Source organism: Thrips palmi, unplaced genomic scaffold (assembly GCF_012932325.1).
Source record: "Thrips palmi isolate BJ-2018 unplaced genomic scaffold, TpBJ-2018v1 HiC_scaffold_1, whole genome shotgun sequence".
NCBI classification, from domain to species: Eukaryota; Metazoa; Arthropoda; class Insecta; order Thysanoptera; family Thripidae; genus Thrips; species Thrips palmi.
This window is the reverse complement of record NW_023144620.1, coordinates 605,397-627,374: the sequence shown is the minus strand read 5'-3', so window position 1 is coordinate 627,374 and position 21,978 is coordinate 605,397. Positions and strand designations below refer to the sequence as shown.

At 44.6% G+C, this 21,978-nt stretch overlaps 2 protein-coding genes across 2 annotated transcripts; one reads left to right on the top strand and one right to left on the bottom strand.

Moving 5' to 3' along the window:
- Positions 1–1,327: 1,327 nt before the first annotated feature.
- LOC117638966 (O-acyltransferase like protein-like) lies at positions 1,328–20,650 on the bottom strand. Its single transcript, XM_034374220.1, has 16 exons — positions 20,516–20,650; positions 20,207–20,444; positions 19,120–19,263; positions 16,616–16,830; positions 16,425–16,513; positions 12,635–12,844; positions 12,259–12,353; positions 11,986–12,173; positions 11,715–11,875; positions 10,847–11,018; positions 8,526–8,731; positions 5,180–5,327; positions 4,479–4,674; positions 3,728–3,870; positions 3,079–3,190; positions 1,328–1,800 (listed from the first exon to the last, which is right to left on the bottom strand). Exons 2-16 carry the CDS (start codon positions 20,442–20,444, stop codon positions 1,736–1,738), a joined length of 2,382 nt encoding a protein of 793 aa, XP_034230111.1. The 5' UTR covers positions 20,516–20,650; the 3' UTR covers positions 1,328–1,735.
- Positions 6,002–8,048, top strand: LOC117639119. Its single transcript, XM_034374519.1, has 3 exons — positions 6,002–6,600; positions 6,682–7,061; positions 7,143–8,048. Exons 1-3 carry the CDS (start codon positions 6,471–6,473, stop codon positions 7,509–7,511), a joined length of 879 nt encoding a protein of 292 aa, XP_034230410.1. The 5' UTR covers positions 6,002–6,470; the 3' UTR covers positions 7,512–8,048.
- Positions 20,651–21,978: the final 1,328 nt, after the last annotated feature.

Here is a 21,978-nt window from a genome sequence, read left to right as displayed (position 1 = left end):
GGTTGGGGAGGAAAAGTACGAAACGCATACTTTGCACTGTACAGAAGTTCCAAATGAGGATTCAACTATTCTGCTCTCGTGAACATGTAATCCAATGCCTTCCTAATGAAATGGATCACTGTTCGTTGATTTTAGTTCCCCACATCACGTACAACATGCCAAAATGTATGTGATTTCGGAACTCCTCAAAAAGGGTAAGAAAAGGAACCAGGAGACCACCAATCTTGGCTCAATACAGGTTTACCCCTAAAATGGAGAGCTTTCACTTGCCGTTAGTTCAAGTTTCGTCAAAATCGGTCAATTGGTTCTGATTCTACATGGACTCATCACACAAGGTCCAAGAAGCCTTTTCTCAGAGATAAGTGGGTACAGCATTTTTGTACTTTTCTTCCCCTTTTCACGTAAATGCCCAATAACTTGTTTATTTCGAGTCTAATTCTATAACTTGTGTTGACATTTTTTGCTTGTCTCGCCTAATCAAATATATTTCCGTGATCAATTCAATTTTCATCCCGCTTTTAGTTTCTTAGAGGGCGTTATTTTCTTCCCCAATACCTGTACTTTTCTTCCCCGGCCGACTGTACTTTTCTTCCCCATTTCATTTTTACACTTATAAAAAATTGTGTTGAAGCCTAAGAGCATCGAACGGCACTGTTTTTCAAAGATGATGATCTAAGCTATAAGGTGGTACCTTACATTGGACTGTCGGCTGATTCTGCTGGAAGCTGTACTTCAAAGTACAAACATTTAAAAAAAATGATTTTTCATAGGTATTTTTAATGTGTTTTTCAAACGTGCACTGTAAAAATTAATATCCGGAATAAACGACGGGTCCTTCGGCAAAAAAATTGCCAACGGTTCCTTCGTTAATTTACGAAGCTCTTCGTATATTTACAAAAACCTTCGTTAATTTTTTGAAAGATCTCTGCTGATTTTCCAATCACGATGGGAATTTACGAAGCACCTTCGTAAATCTACAAAGATCCTTCGTAAATTTACAGGGAACCTTCGTTTATAAACAAAGAAACTTCGTTTATATACAGAGATTCTTCGTAATTATACGTCTGGAATTAACGACGGATCCTGCGGCAAAAAAATTGCCAACACTTCCTTCGTTTATTTACGAAGGTCCGCCGTAGATTCACGAAGACCCGTCGTAGATTAACGAAGCCCGTCGTAAATTTACGAAGCCCTTCGTAAATTTACAACGGATTTTGTAAATTTACGATTTTTCTTCGTAAATTTACAAAGAACCTTCGTAAATTAACGACGAACCTACGTTGATTTACAAAAGTTCCTGTAGGAAAGAAACATTTACAGTGCACTTTTGGACATTCCCAAAAACCCTTCGGAAAATATTCCGTCGTAAATTCACAACATATTTTTTACAGTGTGCAGTTTGACTCTAAATCTTTTATTTAGAACTTTTCTAAATTTATTTTTTGTCAGCGGGATGACCCATCTTTCAACAACCACTAACGTGATGGTTCAGTGTAGTTTCAGTTCGGAGATATAACGGGAGTACTTTTCTTACCCGAGCTTCGAGTGTACTTTTCTTACCCAACCTACCCCTAACCGACAGATCATGACACGCAAACCAGAAAACTCATGTCAAAAATTGGCAGGCCTCAAAAGTCACAATTTTCGGCATGAATGTTGTCATGAAACATAATTGCTATCACCAATCCTTGTTGGAAAGTCATGCCAGAAATCTGTGCTGTTGTGTGAAGGCAGCTTATGAAGATTTGCAGGATATACACGGTGAATCAGATTTCACATTTTCACCCCTCTTGCGCGAAGCTGCAAAAAAGTAAAACAGTGATGTTATTTACAGGTATCCTTTCAGCTCGGGCCATTCTCTGGCACAACAGTATTAACATTTGATCAATACATTCAACAGAGGTCCGTTACAAATTTCCACACCGTCGTCACTCGCCTGGACGCTAGAAGACCATTCCAACTATCCGGGGCGCTGGGAGACTAACTTTAATTGATGGGTTTTAGGTGAGAGTTAAGTTGGTTTTCCCAGCGTCCTGGCGAGTAACAGTGGTTTCATTAGGAGGGACGATATTTTTTTGTTCGATTTTGGAATGCAAGCGTTTAAAAACGCGCAAGCGACGCTTAGATATCACAACTCCGCATTTTTACTAACGTCGGTCTGACGCTTGTGTCAATTTTGGCTGAGCGATAGCGAAGCCTGTTACTCCAGTGCGGTTGAAAAGTTTTTTCTGTCTGTCTGTCTGTCCGTGTGTGTGTACACTACTCCTCCTGAACGGCTCGGCCGATCTGGCTGAGATTTTGCAGGCTTATTAGGTATGTTCTTAGCTCGGCACACGCGAAATGTCACTGTCACTATCCTAGCTCAAGTGCAGGGGCGCCCACAAGTTTTGAGGACGGTGGTGCGGGGACCTCGTACCTCCCTCCCTCCCTCCCGGGCTGAAAACCTCCCTCTTTTCTGACCCGTTTCGCATTTTTCCAATAGAAGGTCAGAATTTCCTTTTTCTTCTCTCTTCTTCTTTCCCTTTCCTCTCTGCTCTTTCCTTTTCTCTCCCTCCCTTTTACCTCCCTGCCTCCCACTCCTCCTCCTAACCTCCCTCTTTTCTGAATTTACGGCCCGTGTGGGCGCCCCTGCTCAAGTGGTTCAGTTTTTATAGCCGAAAAACACCTAAAATACGGCGAAAAATCGAGTTCTCTGCAGACAGATCACTTCTCTCTTGAAGAAAGGGGGGTCTGGGGGCGGAGCCCCCCAGCCTCGACAAGTTAAAAAGTTTCAAGGGTCAAGATCGTGTTATCTGTAGATGAAGCAACTCTATCTGGAATGAAGGGGGTCTGGGGCCCCGGGAAGAAGCAACAAGTAAGAAGTAACCGACGATGGAGAAGCCAATGCCTGCCGAAGGCAGGTTAGCGCCGCAGGCCAAGGTAGGTACGCCAGGCGCGGATTGAAGGAACAGGCCACGAGACATCGCGAAGCCTGTTACGACAAGACGCGGTCTGGCGTAAACCTACCTTGTAATCCGAAAACTCAGAGACTCCGTAGTGTAGATGGGGAGTGTTGGATGAAAAAATGACAGTGCTTACCAAATTTTTCGATAGCAGCCATTAATAATTTAGACAGTGGTGCTTCAACGCAGATATACAGCAATAATCCCGCTAGAAAGGACAGCACAGTGTCACTGGCCACGGATTTGAGCTGAAAGCACAGAATTGGCAGATCTTAGTCTTTAAACAGTGACTGTTGCTTTGAGAGTCGTGCAATTTTTTTTTCAAAATCGTGTTTGAACAGGACAAAGAAACAGCAAGGGACATGTCGTCCTCAACTCATTCGGAGGCAACTTTAAGCCGCTGTAGGGTAACGTGATAGGTGTGGTCGGACCTCACAAGGGACTGGGACGGTCCCACGAAGGATCTTTTCACGTGGCATTTAAGAGTCAAAATTAAGGGATCTCTTTGAAGGACCTAATTACTACAAAGCTGGGGCGTGCATAATATGAGAGAAAAGTCACCTCAACCTGGAACTATTTTTATTTTTCAAATTGCAATCACTCTTAGACAGCGGATGTGACGTAACATTCATGAGAATGTGAATTTTCCCACGTTCGTTTGAATATGATGTCGTATCGTTTGAACGTGGAACAAACGTGACAAAATTCACATTCCATCGTATATGACATCCCATTCGTTGAATAACAGTGATCAGGCGGCAGTGTGACGCCATTATTAAACGTACAAACGTAAAGTCGCTGGTGTACACAGGCTGTCGAATTGATGCGGTGCTTGCGAGAATAATCGTAAGGTGGACCAAGTAAACGGAGTACGTCAGTCTGCCCAAAGCAATCATCGGGGTGCACGATAGCACTCGGTGCAGTATACCTGCGGAAGGGAACATACATTCAGGTGAAATGGAAGAGAAACGACTGATTTTCAAAGCATGGACATGCAGCCTTTGCACAAGTAAGTCAAGTCCACTAAAGGGCTTCTTAAAACCCATGAAAAGGGAAAATTCACGTGGATGCAGCGGCACGATAAAAGGGCGAAATATATGCATTAAATAAACTTTTAGGTAACTTAAGATCTGGGCAAGCCAAAAAGGTGCGGATTTCGAGGTCAGTTATTTCCTCGAAAACAACTCAGAATGATTAGTAGAAAACGAAGCTTAACTAAACAGAGGTACAAGAATTTTGCAATTGCCACTGGTGGTGTGCCTCCTAACGGTCACTGAGAATGAAAAAGTCACGATCATGACTAAAATATTAGGTGAGGAATTCTTTATCACCCAAATTTGGGTGAAGAAGGTTACCTCACCTAACCCTTCCTCACCCAAACTTGGCCAAGGAAAGTTTTCTCGCCCAAATTTGGGTGATAAAGTAGACCTGGCCTAAAATTGGGTATTGATCAAGACTTTTTCATTTTCAATGGTCCCCTCAGCCACGCAGAGCACGCAACTGCAACGCGACATAACAACATTGTAAATTCATTACCTCCTGCCCCGAAGCTACACGCGAATATGATGTAAGCGATGGGCACGGAGAAGGAGACCATTCGTGCTGGTGCGTACATCGACTCGAGCCACAGATGTCTTCCTTCAACGAAGAGGTAGGCAGCGCCCGAGAAAATGGTTGCAACCTGTACAACCAGGCCGAACACTACCCCCAAAAACATGTTCCGCTTCGTGGCCTGCAAGATGCGATGCACACTATAGCCGAGCTAAAGTCTCATAGTAGGCCAGAAGGCCGGTGGAGGTGATCAACATCCCGGACGCCTTTTGAGCTTCGGAGTCGCTAAATGGGACTCGAACCGAGAGAGTGAACCCACCACTAGATTTCTTTCCGAAAAACGAATTCATTATTGGGGCCACACGTTGGGTTTACTCTTTCGTCAGGAACGCGCCATAAAGTTGCAATGAATGTGACAAAATGTCATGTTCCTTTGTGCATTATGTCGCATTCATTTGAACGTGAATCAGCTTGTAAACGCTGAAATTACTGTGACACAATACTGAAAGGAACGTGACATTGTGTCACATCCGTTTGAACGTTGTGTCACGTTCCTGGAATACGAGTGTTCGAGTTCTGTTTAGCAATTCCAGAGCTAAAAACGGGTCAAAGTTTTGGTCGATGGCTCATGGCCCACTGTGCTTATACTTCGGCAGTGGGGATATGTTGAATAGATTGAAGCTCACTTTGCTGGGAGTCCATTCTCGAGACTGGATGACATGATGGAGCGCTCCGAATATGAGTCCAGCGGCATACGGTACTAGATTTGTATGCGTCACAATGTACTGGTTCAGGAAGTTTGCGTTGGTTGCAAAGTTGCCGTGACGGAAGAACCTACGCATACATTGTAACGATAAACAATACCGAGTTACCTTCTAATGTACACTACTCCTGCTGATAGCGCCGGTGCTGCGAAGGAATGTCCGCTGAAAAATGTCCTGCGAAGTATGGGCCTTTATTTTTTTGTCCAACACTAAAATGTCACATACAAAATGTCCCTTCCCTAAATGTCCTTTGTTTCAATGGCCTTTGTATTTAAGTCCGGTCCCCATTATTGGCCGCGGCCGTTCAATAATAACAGAGGCACTTGCTGAGGCACTTGTCCCAGCAGTCTGGCCGTACCAACCGGGCCCAACATGGAAATCATCCCTTCAAACAAGGGCAAGGCAACCCTTTGCCTGAACGGATTCACATACACTGAACATTCGCGGAACCTGCGCCTGAGGAAGATATACTGGCGATGCACGGAGAGGGACCGCTGCAACGCCCGCACCCACACCAGCCTCGACCTGGAAGAACCAGAGCTCCTCAAGGACGGGACGGAAGCTTACATTGGGCACGAAGCAGACCATCGCGCTGTCATCGCCAAGAAAGTCGTGCAAGGAGTCAAGCGTCGGGCAGAAGAACACCCGAATCAGGGGGCGGCAACGGCCTAGGAGGCGCGTGAAGCCATGCGCGAGTAAGGTGCAGGGGTTACTTATTATGCTTCGATTGTAAGATCTAGGCCGTTGATTGCAAAACGCTTTGCACAGATCGAAAGAGCACAAAATTTGGGGTGCATTAGGCCTAGTAGACTGCCCGATACTTCCAATTCAACGGAACACAAGGGCAAAATCATTTACACCAACATGGCGCATTCGAGTTTTTTCCTAAATTTTATGATTTTTGTGTTTTTTGGTGTTTTTACTGCACCTTAATATTAGGTAAGGGAGGAGTTTCGAGAAGGGCAATTAGCCTAATGCACCCTAAATTTCAAGCCCTTTCTATCGGTGCAAAGTGTTTTGAAAAACACAGTCTAGTTTTCATAATCTCGAACAAGTTCGCAACCTCTGCACTGACGGCGCGAGCATCGCTTCACGCTCTCCCTAGGCCGTTGCCACCCCCTGCCCGAATGAACCACCGCAGCAGGCGCTGCGCTACGCAGTTGGCAATGTTGACGATCCGGAGGTACTCGCCAAGCTGCCAGAGAGGAACAGCATGAGGAGGGTGATCAACCTTCATCAAAATATTGGCCGACCAAGAAACCCGGTTACCGTGCAAGACATTCTCATGGCGGCTCCATATACAACCACCAAACGAGGCACGCGCTACCTCCTGTTCGATTCAGGTAAGTTCCCTGATGCGGGCTGTTAGTCTCTGCATGTGGAATGCATGTAAAATACATGTCGCCGTTTTATTTTTGTTGTAGGTCAAGATGATGCTGACCGAGTCCTCGTCTTTTGCTCAGAGGAACAGCTTAAGATTCTCTGTGCAAGTAACGAGATATTTGCTGACGGCACGTTCAAGACGGTCCCGAATCAATTTGGCCAGCTGTACACCATCCATGGCACAGTGGTGGACACAGCTCAGAGAAAACCAGTCTTTCCCTTGGTCTCCTGCATCTGCGTGCGAAAGAACGAGGCAACTTACCAGCAAATTTGGGAGGCCTTTATCGACGAGGCGGGCCGACTCAACCTGCAGTTCAAAGTGAACCTGTTGATGACGGACTTCGAGCTGGCTGCAATGAACGTCCACCAGCGGGCGTTCCCCTTGGCCGCCCACAAGGGGTGCCTCTTCCATTTCAACCAGGTACTGGGACGATTAGACCGCGACCGCGATATGGCCTCTTGGAGAACCTCTTTAACCTTAAACCTTTTTAACATTTTTAAGGCTCTGTGGCGCTATGTGGTCAACAAGGGACTTCGAGTGCTGTACATCAACGCGGAGCAGGAGGACCACACCGTGAGGAGGGACGTGCAGCGGCTCATGGCGATCCCCTTCGTGCCCCCTGACGACGCGGAGCCGGTCTTCGACCAGGTCGTCGATGAGCTGGACGACCGCGTGCTGGGCGTGGCCCCATGGGCGTGGCCACCCACTTGGAGCAGAACTACATCCGAGGGCATCGTCCGCTGCGGCGCCGCAATGCCGTACCGCCACGTTTCCCCCAGGAACTGTGGAACGTGCATGAACAGGCCGTGGACAACACCTTCCGCACCAACAACGTGGTTGAGGCCTACCACTCGAAATTCCAGAAATTGATTGTTGTTCGCCACGCTAACGTGTGGAAGTTCTTGGACGAGCTCCGTGCTGAGGAGCACGACTTCCACCAGGTGCTCGCGCAAGTACGGGCTGGTCATATAAATGTAAAGCGGCCGGTAAGCAAGAGGTATGAGATGTCTCAGCGGCGAATCCATCGCCTGGCGGAAGATTACAACAATTATAAAGACAGGGATGACGTCATGACGTATCTGGAGGCAGTGGCCTACAACCTTAAAATTCATGATTGACAGGTTGGGTAGGCCTATTGGTTGGGTTCAAATCGGATGCAAATAAATATATTGAGGACATTATTTCTTGTGACATTTTTGAGGAACGGACATCAATTCTAGTGGACTTTCTACACGAGGACTTTAGTTTTAGTGGACATTCCGTCCGAGCGGCCTTAATTTGAGCGGACATTTTTTCAGCGGACATTCCTTTGTGAAACCGATAGCGCCATGGCAAGTTAGGATGGTTTCCTGGCACCTCCAAGTCAGAATGGATCTTTAAGAACCCGTCCAAATTTTTACAAAGATGTTCCACTGTTCGGTTAACAGTGTCACATATTGAACCCCTTCCCTAAATCATTTAAAACTTCTCAAAATTGTTTAACATTTAATATGGTTTTACAATGAAAACTTGAGTGTGATCTCCATTTACATACACTTTCGTACCAATATAATGAACACTCAGTACACATTTAAGTCTTAAGTGCAGTTTTAATTTGACTTCACTCTGTCAATGTGAAAGAGTCATGATCCCAGCTAATACGAGGGACAAGAGATTATTTTCTCTGTCCAAATTTTGGCGAGGCAATCTCAATTACACGATCTCGGGACCAGCCCGAATTTGAGTTGTTTACAACGATGCATCCTTCATCGCCCAAATTTAGGTGCTCAAACCTTCCTTACCCGAATGTACCCTCACGAGCTTTTGCGAGAAATGTACCTTGCCTACAATATTTTTTGATCATGGCTCTTTCACCCTCGGCGACGACTGATGACATAAGCTTACATGGGGATGATGAGTGTCACTGGGCGAAGGTCGAAAGCCACCGTGCAGCCGTACAAAACCCCTGCCGACACCAACAGCAAGGACCCTAAGACAGTGCATCCGAGAGATGTCGAACGTTGCATGCACCGGTGGATGATCCACATCACAATAGGCGTCCCAAAATACATGTGCATCGCTGCAGCCAGATACCACGTATGGGGCATGCACTGTAACAAGCGAGGCACAACATCAGTATGAATCTCCCAGTCAAAGGCGTTTTACGTCAGCCCATATAGTTTGGGTTCTTTCTTCACAGGGCGGTCCATTATCAGGCCGCAAACTGACGCAATTCAGTGATGTGCTGTACTCAGTCTTAGGTATTGACAAAGGGTCGTTAGGACCTTCGCTACGCATATTTTCGACTGTTGAGGACCGGTAAGTCCTGTAGACACATGTTTTAAGGCGGTAGTGCACTACGCAAGGTCAAAAATATTGTGTTTCCGCAATTTTTTTAGCGGACGCATGACATATAAGGGACGTCAAAACTGATAACGGTATCTTTTCATACTGTAACTAACGATCAAAATCACAAATAATGATAGGTGTCCTAAGATGCTATTGCGAATTTCTCCTAAGCACTGCAAGCTATACTTAGGTCGTTGGTTTGCGCGATTTGGACCTAACGGTGGGACCTAAAGGGTCCAAATTTGGTGTGGATCATCTGAAAACATGTCATTCTGGTGTGAACTAGGGAAAAAATTTGGAATAATTAATTGTACCTCAAACAACACGGCAAAATGACAAGTTCCGAAAGCAGCATTTTTTTAGCCCATCTTCTTCCAAAAACTTAAGTTCAAACATAGCTTAACAAAATTGATCGCAGTTATCCTAGTTCACACCAGAATGACGGGTCTCAAGGTTGTCTGTGCGAAATCTCGTCCAAATCGGATGAAAATTGCGGTCTGTATCACGCAAACCGTGTTATTTTTGCACTGGTTTCGAAAAATTCGTGGAAGTCTTAACTGCTGCCTTCAACTGCGCTCCATGTGATTTTGGTCCGTAATGAAAGTTAAATAAGGCCTCATAGTAAGTTTTGACGCATTTTACCTCTACCCGCAAACAATTTTCGGAAAAACACACTGTTAAAATTTTTTTCTTAAAATTCAGACTAAATAGTCAAAAGCAGATTTTCATAACGTTGGTCTGAATATTCAGAGTAAGAATGGCTCTGAAAAATAAGACTGTGAAAATCTGAAATTCTCGACTTAGTTAGTCTGATAATTTAGACAAGAGAGTAGTCTAAAAATTCAGACCGCAAATTGTTTTTTATCGTAAGAGCTTCCGAAATCAAAATTTTCTTCGTCGGTCTAATCAGTAAACCTTTCCACTGAGAGAATGGCGCCCCGAACTGTACCGAAACTTGGTACTGCGACTGTGACTCGAACCCCGGACCTCCGGGTTACGAGGCAGCCACCTTATCCACTAAGCCATGTGGCGCTTGTGGGCGTCGAGGAGCGTCGAGCCGAATACATGCTGCGACTCGGCGCAGCCGTCCGACAGGGGTCCTGACGGTCCATACCGAAGTTACTCATCGGATTTCAAGTAATCCACATACCATTATTAAATGTTGTGTTTCAAGACATGATTTTGACTTCAGAAATACAGAGATTACAAATTGTATTCAGACCAGGCGATAAAAAATTTGGACTGCGGTCTGAATCTACAAGAAAGACCAAGGATTTCTGAAAACTAAGAGCATAAATTGTGAATTTTCATCTCCTCGGTCTGAAAACGCATTTCAGACTGTGCACTCAAAAAATTTATACTAAAAGTCTGAACTTTAAGACTTGAGTCAGAATTCCCATTTCAGAGTGGGAAGTCTGAAAAAAATGGTCTGAATTTTCAGACTTTTTTTAACAGTGCACAATTTTTTATACCTTGCGAAGTGTACTACCCCCTAAATACACCTCCTGGAACCCCCCAACTTCGGTAAAATTGACCGTTCGGCCCGCCAAACGCCTGTTTTCTGGAAGGCATTGTTTCCACCTTCTAATAGTGCTGTCCGCATTTGGTTCAAAGTTAAGTAAAATTCAGTTTTCTTGTATTCAAACTAGAAGTATTCTTATCAGTATAGCTTCTACAAAAAAAAAAGAAACAAAAAAACTTTTAAGAGCCACAGCTGTGAGACATATCCGTCTCGGCGTTCCTGCCCACATTCGAGTCATATGTGACCAAATTCGCAGACAGTTGACTGACATCATGAGAATGGACCATAAACCGCCCTGTGGATAACAAAAGCAACAATAATCTGAAACGAAAAAGTTTCTGAGGGATGAATGTACTTGTGTGCTCGGATTGAAGTAATTGTTGATGAATAGTAGATGCGACCACCAAAACGTTTTACACATTTCCACCTCTCCATTGGTGATAAGCTGATTCCATAGGGGCCCCGAACCGAAATGTTCCAGCCACAGTGCCTCAATAGCAACAACGACGGTTAACGCTGCAACAAATCTTTGGAGAAGAACACTGTATTAGACCTTGCATTTAACCTTGAAACGGGCAATGACGTTCGTTGGCAGTTTGGAGACCACACGTTTGTAAAATCTCATAAGTATAATATCTTTATAAAAAACCAGTGGTTTCCTTGAACTTTTAGGCTGGATATGCTTAACGATTTCTTGGTTCAAGTTGTCCCAAACGATCAACTTTGAGTAGAGGTTGCGCAGCCCAAATTGAAGAAATCGTTTTAGAAACAAGAAGGTTTTGCTAAGAAATACACTTGTTACTACACATTTTCAGCAGAGAAGTCCGTGTAAAAATTACGCCGCCGGTGTCTGATTCGACCGTAACTCGAATAGCATGTATTTATTATTCCCCAGCTATCACTTCAGCGAGGCCCCACACTGTAAAAATTTGTTGTCATCACCTTATGACAAGAACGCGGATGACATTTTCATCACTTTCAAATCATGACAATCTCATCACAAATTAATGACATTTTTATCAAAGCTCCTATACTTATTGCATGGGCGTGACAACAATGTCACAATTTCTTTGGATGACATTGTCAGGAAAATTAGCCTTGAAATTGTCATTAATTGACGACCCGAATTTTCACAGTGCATGCCCCCCTTTCGCTGGGATTGACCCTGGAGTACAGACCCTTCAAGCTTTTGCACTCCCAGGTGCAATACTCGTGGGACTTACCTGAGGTAACGGTGCATGAGTTGGAGCATGATCGTCTCTAAGTTTAATTTGGGAAACTTATCATACAGTTTCATGCAACGGCGAGCATCAAGAAAGGCACTGATGACGAAGAACGCACAGACGATAATGTGGCCGTTTATGAAGTACATCTTTGTATACATCTGCGATTATCAGAATTCTATGTTAAGAGTCTCGTTCATTTCACAGTGCTACATTTCCGACTCAGCAAGCAATTCCTTTCATGACGAATTTTCAATACTTGTCTGCTTACTCTTTCAAACCCCTCAGGGTTCAGCACTGGCCCCCCAGACGGAAACATGGCCCTGTGTCCAGCGATAACCCCTATCGTGGTGATGACACGCATTCCTTCTATGGCAGACAACGAGGAACTTTGCCTTCTCAGGAGATCTTTGCAGTTGGTTTGCATTGCAAAGCAATCGGTCATTGATTGCAAGCAGCCTGCAATTGATTTCGCGTAAAAACTGTAGACGTTTCGGCGTCAATGAAAAGCTGCAAACTAAAGGAGTCTCCGTACGGTAAGTACCTTTGTTGCAATCGGTGTTCATCAGGGCACCTTTTTTCAGCGCGTATCGAGTTGAAGCGACGACGACCAGTAGAGGAAATAGCAAAATGAAGGAGCTGTAAGGTTGACACGTTTGTTCAATCACATCGGACTGAAATAAGAATAAAGTTCAGTTTAATGTCGATAGCTTTAGAGGTACTTGTGATGGTGCTGAGTTTGTGGTTAAAATACAATGACTTTAGGTGATGTATTTCTGGATAGACCTTAAGGTTAGGAGCTGTAGAGGTTAACGTAAATCTTTGGTCGTTTCTCAAAAATTCTCCTCACGATAAAGCAAGAAGTGCCCCAAGTACCTGGCCCACCATGGCAAATACCTCAGAGTTACCTGGAACCTCACCTGCCAAATAGAAACCGGGGCTGGCTGTGAAGACTTCGCAGAGAAAACGAACCTGCTGCATCGTTTTTCTTCGAAGTGGAACAGTATGTAGGGTTGAGATTCACCCGTAGGTGGACACCCAACGATTGAGCCATGCCACGAAAAGTTGACGCCAGCAAAACGCCAAGCTGACTGCTCTCCTCGATGGTAGCGTCATTGGTTTCACATCGCCTAAATGGACAACGATTCACAGTACAAATACACTGCAAGAAAAAGTACGAATATGTAGTACCACAAAAGTACAACAGAAGCTGTGTCAAAAAAAGTACGAGGCCTGAGCTGGACTGCACTCGTCATGCCGGTTCCAATGTACTTTGATTTGTTGTACTCTAAAAGAACAATTTTCCCGAGATTTTTATTTTTGTTAGGACTCTTGTCAGTTTGTTGTGGTTTTTCCAGTTTTTTCCTAGCAGTGCGAGTTGGGAAAAATGGTATGGCAGAATGCATATTTAGCAGCACACAAAATATTTTGCTCGACACTACAAAAAAATGTCCTGTCAATGCCGTTAATTTATTACCAATATTTGCTATTATGCAATTCACGGCGTTTGCTGTGAACTAGTTCACGGCGTTCACTGTGATCTCGGTCACGGTGTTCACTGTGATCTGGCTACAGTAAACGCCGTGAATTGGAGCCTGATTTGCTGTTCTTCGGTGCTCAGCGGCGTCAAACTCACAGTGTGTACTGTGGACCAGATCACAATGAACACCGCGAACAAGATCACACACTGTAAAAATTAGTTCCAGTGGCGCAAACAGAAATTTTAACAGGGGGCGCGAGTCTTTACAGGGACCCACCCACTCCTAAAGACACCCCCCCCCCGCCTTCTTTTTTTCCCAGGCGTATTTTTCGTTTCAGATTCTTTAGACGGCCTTTTACAGTTCAGTCTACATTTGCGAGCGAAGCGAGCTAAGAGCCAACGCTTTCAGAATGCTCCGTGCAAGTTTTTGCGTAATTACTTCAACTAATGCAACACCTTCTACTCAAAATAAAGAGCGAAATGAGCAAGAAGCCAATGTTTTCAAAAGCTCTTTTTTATGTCCGTCATTGGGACGTTTTTAGGCACGATGTAGCCAATTTATCCCCCAGGATTCAGCCTCGCTGGGATTTGATCGCGTGGCCCCTTATGCAAGTCGAAACCTCTCTGTACGATTTTGATGAGATTTTGCAGACTGGTACAATTCTGAGACGTGATTTCAATTCTGGAATATGGTTGAAATCTTAGCGATAAATTTTCAGAAAATTGCCGTCAAAATCACTGTTTCCATAGCAAAGCTCGACTCGTCAACGAAAAGGGAAGAGAGAGGGGGGAGCCGAGCCAAACCCAACCAATAGCATGGCTCCTTTTCGCTTGTGTACAGGTTACCCCAAAAACGGTCGCTTCTTTGAAAAAGGACGTTCGAATAAAAAACTTTCTGTGACCGTGACAGAACAGATGTAACAATAGCACAAGAGGGTTTTTTGAACGCAGTCTTTTCGTTGGCACTGCCTGATGAAAATTTTTAATGGGAATGTCTTTGCTCATGCGCGGAACAGTACACAGCCCCGACGGGCAAGGTTTGATGAAGTTACGTTGCTACAACGTGCTTTAAGTTGCCGTTTCGATGTGGCATTGGCCGCTCGGACAACAGAGAGATCACAAAACAACAGTGAGCTCCGTCTTTTAAAAGACGGAGATCGCTGTGGTTTTGGGTACAGAGCGACGCTGTGAAAAAATTAACAGGATTCCCTGTTGTTTTTTCTCGCAGTGATATTCACTGGTAAAACTAAAGCGTAACTCTATGCTTGAGTCAAGCATAAAGTTACGCTTGAAGACGTTACGCTTGAAATCAAGCATAGACGAGAAATTCCCCCCATGCATATTTAGATAGGGAAAATCTTGGCGGATGAGCCTGTTACGCTTGATTTCAAGCGTAAACTGATTACGCTTGAAAACAGTGTTCACGAACAAATTTCATAAAATTAAGAAGATTTCTGTGATGAATAATTCATAAAACGGCCTCTACGAATAAATTTCATAAAATAACGAAATGTTATTGTTACTTTACAGAGAATTTGTAAAAACACTGAAAACGTAATGGTCGGACACATGGCCAAATTATGGCGTGACAAAAAGTCACGCCAAAAATTGGCGTGACACGAAATTCACGCCGAAAAACGGCGTGACAGGTGAGTCACGCCCTCATTTGGCGTGATTGACAACGCGTTTTCTGAGGCAAGTCACGCCAAAAAGCGGCATGACAAGAAATTCACGCCAAAAATTGGCGTGAATTTTTGAGTCACGCCGATTTTTGGCGTGACTTTTGTGTCATGCCGTTTAATGGCCTGACACTTTATTCACGCCCCTGCAGCGGCACGAAGTCACGCCGGTAGATTTTCAGTGAAGAAATTCGTAAATTCACAATAATTTATTCCAGTGATGTGTTCACATGAACCTGAACCGAAAAACTCCTGCCCCCCCCCCCCTCCCACAAAAAGGAATAGCTCACAACTTGTCTATGACCTCACTGAAAATCTATCGGCGTGACTTCGTGCCGCTGCAGGGGCGTGAATAAAGTGTCATGCCAATAAACGGCAGGACACAAAAGTCACGCCAAAAGTCGGCGTGACTCTAAAATTCACGCCAATTTTTGGTGTGAATTTCTTGTCATGCCGATTTTTGGCACACGGTAAAAACGGTACCTGGTTTTCCCAGGAGCCGTATGGCGAAGACATAGGCGATTTCGATGGGGTTCCTGGGAAAACCAGGAACCGTTTTTAACGTGCACGACTTGTCTCATAAAACGCGTTGTCATTCACGCCATATCACTGATACTTTGACAGAGTGACGAAAGTCCAAAATTTTGTTAAAATGAGATTTTTGGCTGCGTTCTAGAACTTTTGATTTTCTGTCGACTGGTGAAAAGCATATGTCGATATCTCTAATAGATTCAGCGTAGGAAAATACTTCAAAATGACGAAAGTCCAACTGTACTTTGACAAAATGACGAAAGTCCAGCCGTACTTTGACAAAATGACGAAAGTCCAACTGTACTTTGACAAAATGACGAAAGTCCAACTGTACTTTGACAAAATGAGGAAAGTCCAGCCGTTCTTTGACAAAACGACGAAAGTCCAACCGTACTTTGACAAATGACGAAAGTCCCAACTGCAAAACCGGTCGTAGGTAACTATTGCTTTCCAATTAAGATAATTATTCATGAGTTCAGTGACGGCATGAACATAAAACATGCCAGAGTTGAAAAGTTTCATTTAATTTGTGTTAGCAGTAAAGGTGGACTTTCGCCATATTGTCAAATTACGTATGGACTTTCGTCGTTTTATCAAAGTACGGTTGGACTTTCGTCGTTTTGTCAAAGTACGGTTGGACTTTCGTCGTTTTGACCTCATTTTCGTACGCTGAGAAATGGCGAATGTCCACTATCTCGGGAACTAAGCTGCCGATTGCAATGGCTCTTGAACCTAAAGAACACTCATGCCTTCAGGATTCTATGGTGTTAAACTCAACCATCAAATCCCAAAACTCTATTTTGCAGCTCAAATTTTAGACTTGTTTTGACTCTCCTGAAAAATAAGAGATTGTGGACTTTCGTCACATTGTCAAAGTACCAGTGATATGGGGGCGTGACTCACAGGTCACGCCGTTAATCGGCGTAAATTTCGTGTCACGCCAATTTTTGGCGTGACTTTTGGTCACGCCATAAATTGGCCATGTGTCTGACCATTACGTTTTCAGTGGTAATACGTTACCCGACTGGAGCGGTGCGATAACACTGCTCTGGTAGGCACACGGCCCACTGCCGGGAATCGCGTCTGTACCGTCGGCGATTTCCAGATGTCTGCAAATGAACAAAATCATTCAACTTAAGAATTTTTAGGTTCTGTGCTGACAGTCCTTTTAAATGTAGTGTTCTTAGTCATTTTCTGTTGCCATTGCATGCCTTTAAGAGATCCCAAAGCGTTGCGTTGATGCCGTTGGGCGGTTCGCGAGGACTCCACTCGTCCAGGCCGTGGCTCGCTGGGGCGGACGGAGGGCGGACTTCTACATCCACCAGACAGTATGTGGCGCCCGTCGAAAGACACGCGTCAAAATCCCCGAGGTGGGAAATGCCGCCCGAAAGTAAGGCGTCAGGTAATACGACAGACGCGAAGTGCACTGAAATTTGTTGATTATTATTAACAGAAAGTTAACAGGATATTCTTGCCAATGAAACATATTCAAGCCCTACACTCAAAATTTGTTCCTTTCCTTTCAGTATCTGTATATGTACGAGATTAATATCGGAGCCGAAAATTGGCGGTGAGCTATATCTGCACCTCGTCAAATTTTTATAAACCTAACACGGTAAAAGCGGTACCTGGTTTTCCCAGGAGCCCTATGGCGAAGACATAGGCGATTTCCTGGGGGTTCCTGGGAAAACCAGGAACCGTTTTTACCGTGAACCTAAAACCGGGGGAACGTGGTCTCTTTTCCTCTGTGTATCACTGGCGAAAAGTTACATCGAATTCGGTTAATTACACTGGTAAAACTGAAGCGTGGTTCACTGCACTGAGAAAACCTTACAAACTATTTTGGGCCTTACAAAGAAAAGTAGTTTGTACAACAAAGTATTTTGAGCATACGTAAGCTTACAAAGAAAATACTTCGTAATTTACGAACTATTTCTTCGTATAACAAAGTATTTTAGTTTGTTATACGTTTGCTCAAAATACTTGGAAGGTTTTAAGAGTGTGGTAAAACTAAAGCGTAACTTATGCTTGAGTCAAGCATAAAGTTACGCTTGAAGACGTAACGCTTGAAATGAAGCATACTCTAGAAATTCCCCCATGCATTTAGATAGGGGGAATCTTGGCGATGAGCCTGTCTCGCTTGATTTCAAGCGTAACCTGATTACGCTTGAAAATAAAGGGTAATACTACGCTTTAGTTTTACCAGTGTTGTATGCTTGATTCAAGCGTACAACTACGCTTGGAGACTTTACGCTTGACGTTACGCGTAGAGAAGCAATTCTCCCGTGCATTTAGATAGGCTGGAGAGGGGCAAAATCGAGAACTCTGCTTGAAGCCCAGCGTAGTTCTGCTACGATTGAAGAAAGGCGTAAAAGTACGCTTGAGTTCTACCAGTGTATTTTCTTGCCAAGATCCTCCGTAGGACCTTTCAGTATTCTCTGTAGGACCGTACAGTATTCCGTGGGCTGAATCAGTCAGCGTTCTGCTGTACACATGAGTACACGAATACGGGTTAGTGCACCGTAGAAACCCCATAAATTTTCACATTGTGGAACTTGTGTCACTTAGTGCACATGAATACATCAGTGGTTGACCCCTCTCCGTAGGATTGTACAGTTTTTTCCGTGGAACCTTACAGGTGTCTGGAAGACTGTATAACCTTACGGAGAACACTGTTAAGGGGGGACCCTGGTGAAAAAATGACCAAAATTGCCAAAAATAGTATTTTCAAAGTTCATAGATAAAAATGTGCATAGAAGGTTTCAGATTCAACAGGTTGAACACCTTTAAACTATGTGGGTGGTTCCTTCATCATTTGGAAAGAAATAACATTGAGATCAGTTGTCGTTGGCTTATACGCTCAACTTCACAGCTTTGCTCAGTCGACAAAAAATTTTGTCGTAGAAAGACTTCCTGCGTTCCTGGTTGACACCTACATGAGTCGTCTTGCATGGACTCTATTCATTGATGACTTATCGACAAATTTTAGTGACGGAATCTTGATATCAGCCCTACTTTTTTTAACACACACCTAAAAGTTTCAAAAAAAGGCAAAAAATTCACTTTTTTTAAATGTTAAAATTTGAAAATTGATATCTCAGGACAGAAGATGAAATTGAAAATTCCGTCACTAAAATCTCTTCTATACATCTTAAGGATAACGCAAAAAAATTTTCAAGACTTTCCGTTCCAATGAAAGACGCAGGAAGATATTTCCCCAACGCTCTAAAAAACACTAAAAAGCCACTTTTCTCAGAGACCGTTCAACATCTTGGATTGAATTTTGTTTTATGAACTCACCATAATGAACCTATTAATCAAGCAAAGTTTCAACTTTCTGGGATTATTTTAAAGCCTACTTGAAAGTTTCACCGGGGTCCCCCCTTAAGTCCCACAGAGAATATTGACAAGAGGGCGACGGAGAATCATCACGTAGTTGGCAGAATTTTTTCGTAGCTTTCTGCGGACATCAGGTCAGAAAATAGGAGGTCGAGTTTTTCATTATTTTCTGCAGTGTTCGGCCTTCTATTATCAAAAATGAGAAAATTTTTCGCTTTCTGAACAGTTTTGCAAATATGCAAATTTAGATGTGCATGCTCAATGTGCACCTTCGGTTCTCCCTTTTGGTGCTCTTCCGCACTGTATGTCATTCATGGCCAGGAAAGTCTATTATACAGGAGAAATGAGCGGAAATCAGCGTCGTTTCTCGTCTTACTTTTAAGCGCCCAAAGTTTCAACTCCGCCCTGCCTTCGATGAAGACGTCCAACGCTTCTCTACAGTTGGCGGACGTGGTGTGCTTCCTCATCTCCAAGAGTAGGTCGAGTCGACGAAGCGCCGATTCACCGATTCGGTCCACGCCTGCAAACCAGTCGCGCGAAGCACAAAATAGCAATCATAGAACTGCCTTCCACAGTGGGCCAGAATATCGACGCCGCGGCGGTCAAAGCTTTAGACTCGAACTACGCGTGTGCCCACGAATGGATTCCTCGTTTGATGAGCAGTCCATTGGAGGGGTCACAAGTTCTCGGTTCGAGTCTCATTTAGCGATTCTAGGGCTCAAAACGCGTCCGGGATTTTGACCGCCTTGACCGGTCTTTTGGCCTAGTGGCGTGGTTACTGACAGGATATTCACAGGTCTACCTCCGACACAACCAGGTGTCATCAATTTTCATTTCGTCTTGCTAGGTTTGAGGTGGTCCGATACGGCGATAAGACGTGCCTCAAAATGGTGATTATTACTGTTACTATTCTTTGAACTCTTTGAACAACACTGATAGAAAAAAGTACAGAAATTACACGGAACATGTCTGGTCAATTTTTTACCTGGACCGTCCGTACCTTGCCAACCACGGAGGTTCTGTACATGTTTTCTGTACCTGTTTACATGAGATCCTTATGGGGACCACAGAGAACCAGTACAGAAGGTCCGTGCCAAACCACGGAATTTTTTGCAGTGAAGCAGGATACATTTTCTGAGTCCACACGGTAAAGACGGAACCTGGTTTTCCCAGGAAGCCAATGGTGAAGGCATAGGCGATTTCCAGGGAGTTCCTGGGAAAACCAGGAACCGTTTTTACCGTGCAATCGAAATAGAGGCTTTACGGCTGAATAATAGGTAATCTAATTTACCACGTTAATATTGAAGAATTGTTCAACAGTTGATCGTTTCAAGGCATGAATTATTTCGAGGTCCACGGAAAAAAAGAATTTATCGTGGCAATGAAAATGTATACTGATTTTGGGATAGCAAAAACAAAGTTGTTAGGCGTACCGTTGCGTCGTTCAGTTCACGCTTCCTTACCTCTCGCGTCCGGGTCGTGACCCCAGACAGAGTAGAGACCGCCGAGATCGCTGAGTACAAATTCTGCTCCAGCTCCAGCCATTCCGTGCGACCGATGCTCTGCTGTCGGCGTGGTAGACAAAGATGTGCCCGTATCGTTCGAAATGTCGCAGTAGGTTCTGCCAGCCACCACGAGGACAAGAGCAGCGGAAAGAATCATGTTGTCGCCTTCGCGCCGTCTTTCAAAGTGCACCGGCATCTGCGAAGAAGCCATTCGCTTTCCAAGCCACTAACCTACCACAAGCACTCCACGTTACTTTGTATGCATACTCGGGGACCAGCCGGTGAGAGGTGACACGCATATTCCTGAAGTAAAATCAAATGGAGCCGCGGACTGATGCCGAGAGTCGTTTTCGTCGCTTTGTCTCTCTTCCACGGCACGCCACATGAGTGAGAGACGGCGACGAAAACAACTCTCGGAATGAAACTGCAGGAAGACGGTCTGAGGCGATTACCCACGACGCTTTGGTTCTGAAGGACAGGCACAACTCGGTGCGCGCGCTGAGCGTTCAGCCGAGCGGAAACGAAGCCACTTTTCCTACACAGTAAATGGAAACGGCAGATTTCGTTAACGATTCCCTACGCAGAACATGTATCAGATTTTGATTGGCACAGAAAAGGCAAGCGTTTGTAGGAGAAGTTCATGGGTTCATGCTAAAAAAAATTTGTGCCACTTTTGAACGTGGTCTTACACAAATTGGCGCATACGTGCTTTTCAAATAAAATTGTACGTGATCTCCCTCGAATTCGGGCGTTTCCATCAACAATTTTCAACAAATAAATTAGCATGGTTAAAATTCTGCGAGAACAAGTACGAAATTGAACAAATATATTTAGTAAGCTCCATCGTATTATGGGGATATTTAGGGAAAGACATTTATAGTGTGTCACTCTCCAGCGAGGATGCGTCCCATCGCGGTGAGGACGGGCTCCACCGCCGTGGCAGAAGCAGCCCACAATACAGCGTCGCGTGTTGGGTGGCCTACCTGGCCGGCGACAAGGCCCATAACGAAACCGCCATTTCCCGGGTTGTGAGACGTTCGCACCCATGGGGTCGTGCACGACCACTGGCAAAACATGGTTTGCTTGCCTTATGCCCTCTTCCCTTCACACTTTTCCCACTGTTTTTTCCCAGATGAGAAAAAAAACGCCCTGTAGGATCATCAGCTGGATGATTCCATGCCAAATTCATGCCCTCTTCAATTTTGATTAAACTTTTTCTTTTTTTTGGGGGGGGGAGGCGGAAGGCAGGGGTCATTATGAAAGGAAACCGTGCCAGAGGGTGTTGGAATATCTCACCCCGTTTGACTGTGACAGAATAAGGGAACTTTTTGGCTGAGCGATAGCGAAGCCCGTTACTCAGGTGGGGTTGAAAAGTTTTGTCTGTCTGTCTGTCTGTCTGTCTGTGTGTCTGTCTGTCTGTCAGCACTACTCCTCCTGAACGGCTCGGCCGATCTGGCTGAGATTTTGCACACTTTTTGGGTATGTCCTTGGCTCGGCACACGCGAAATTTCACTATCCTAGCTCAACTGGTTCAGTTTTTATAGCCGAAAAACACCTAAGAAACGGCGAAAATCGAGTTTTCTGCCGGCAAATATCTTCTGCCTTGAAGAAAGGGGGGTCAGGGGGGCAGAGCCCCCCAGCCCCGGCAAGTTGAAAAGTAACAAGGGTCAAGATCGTGTTATCTGTGGATGAAGCAACTCTATCTGGAATGAAGGGGGGTCTGGGGGGCG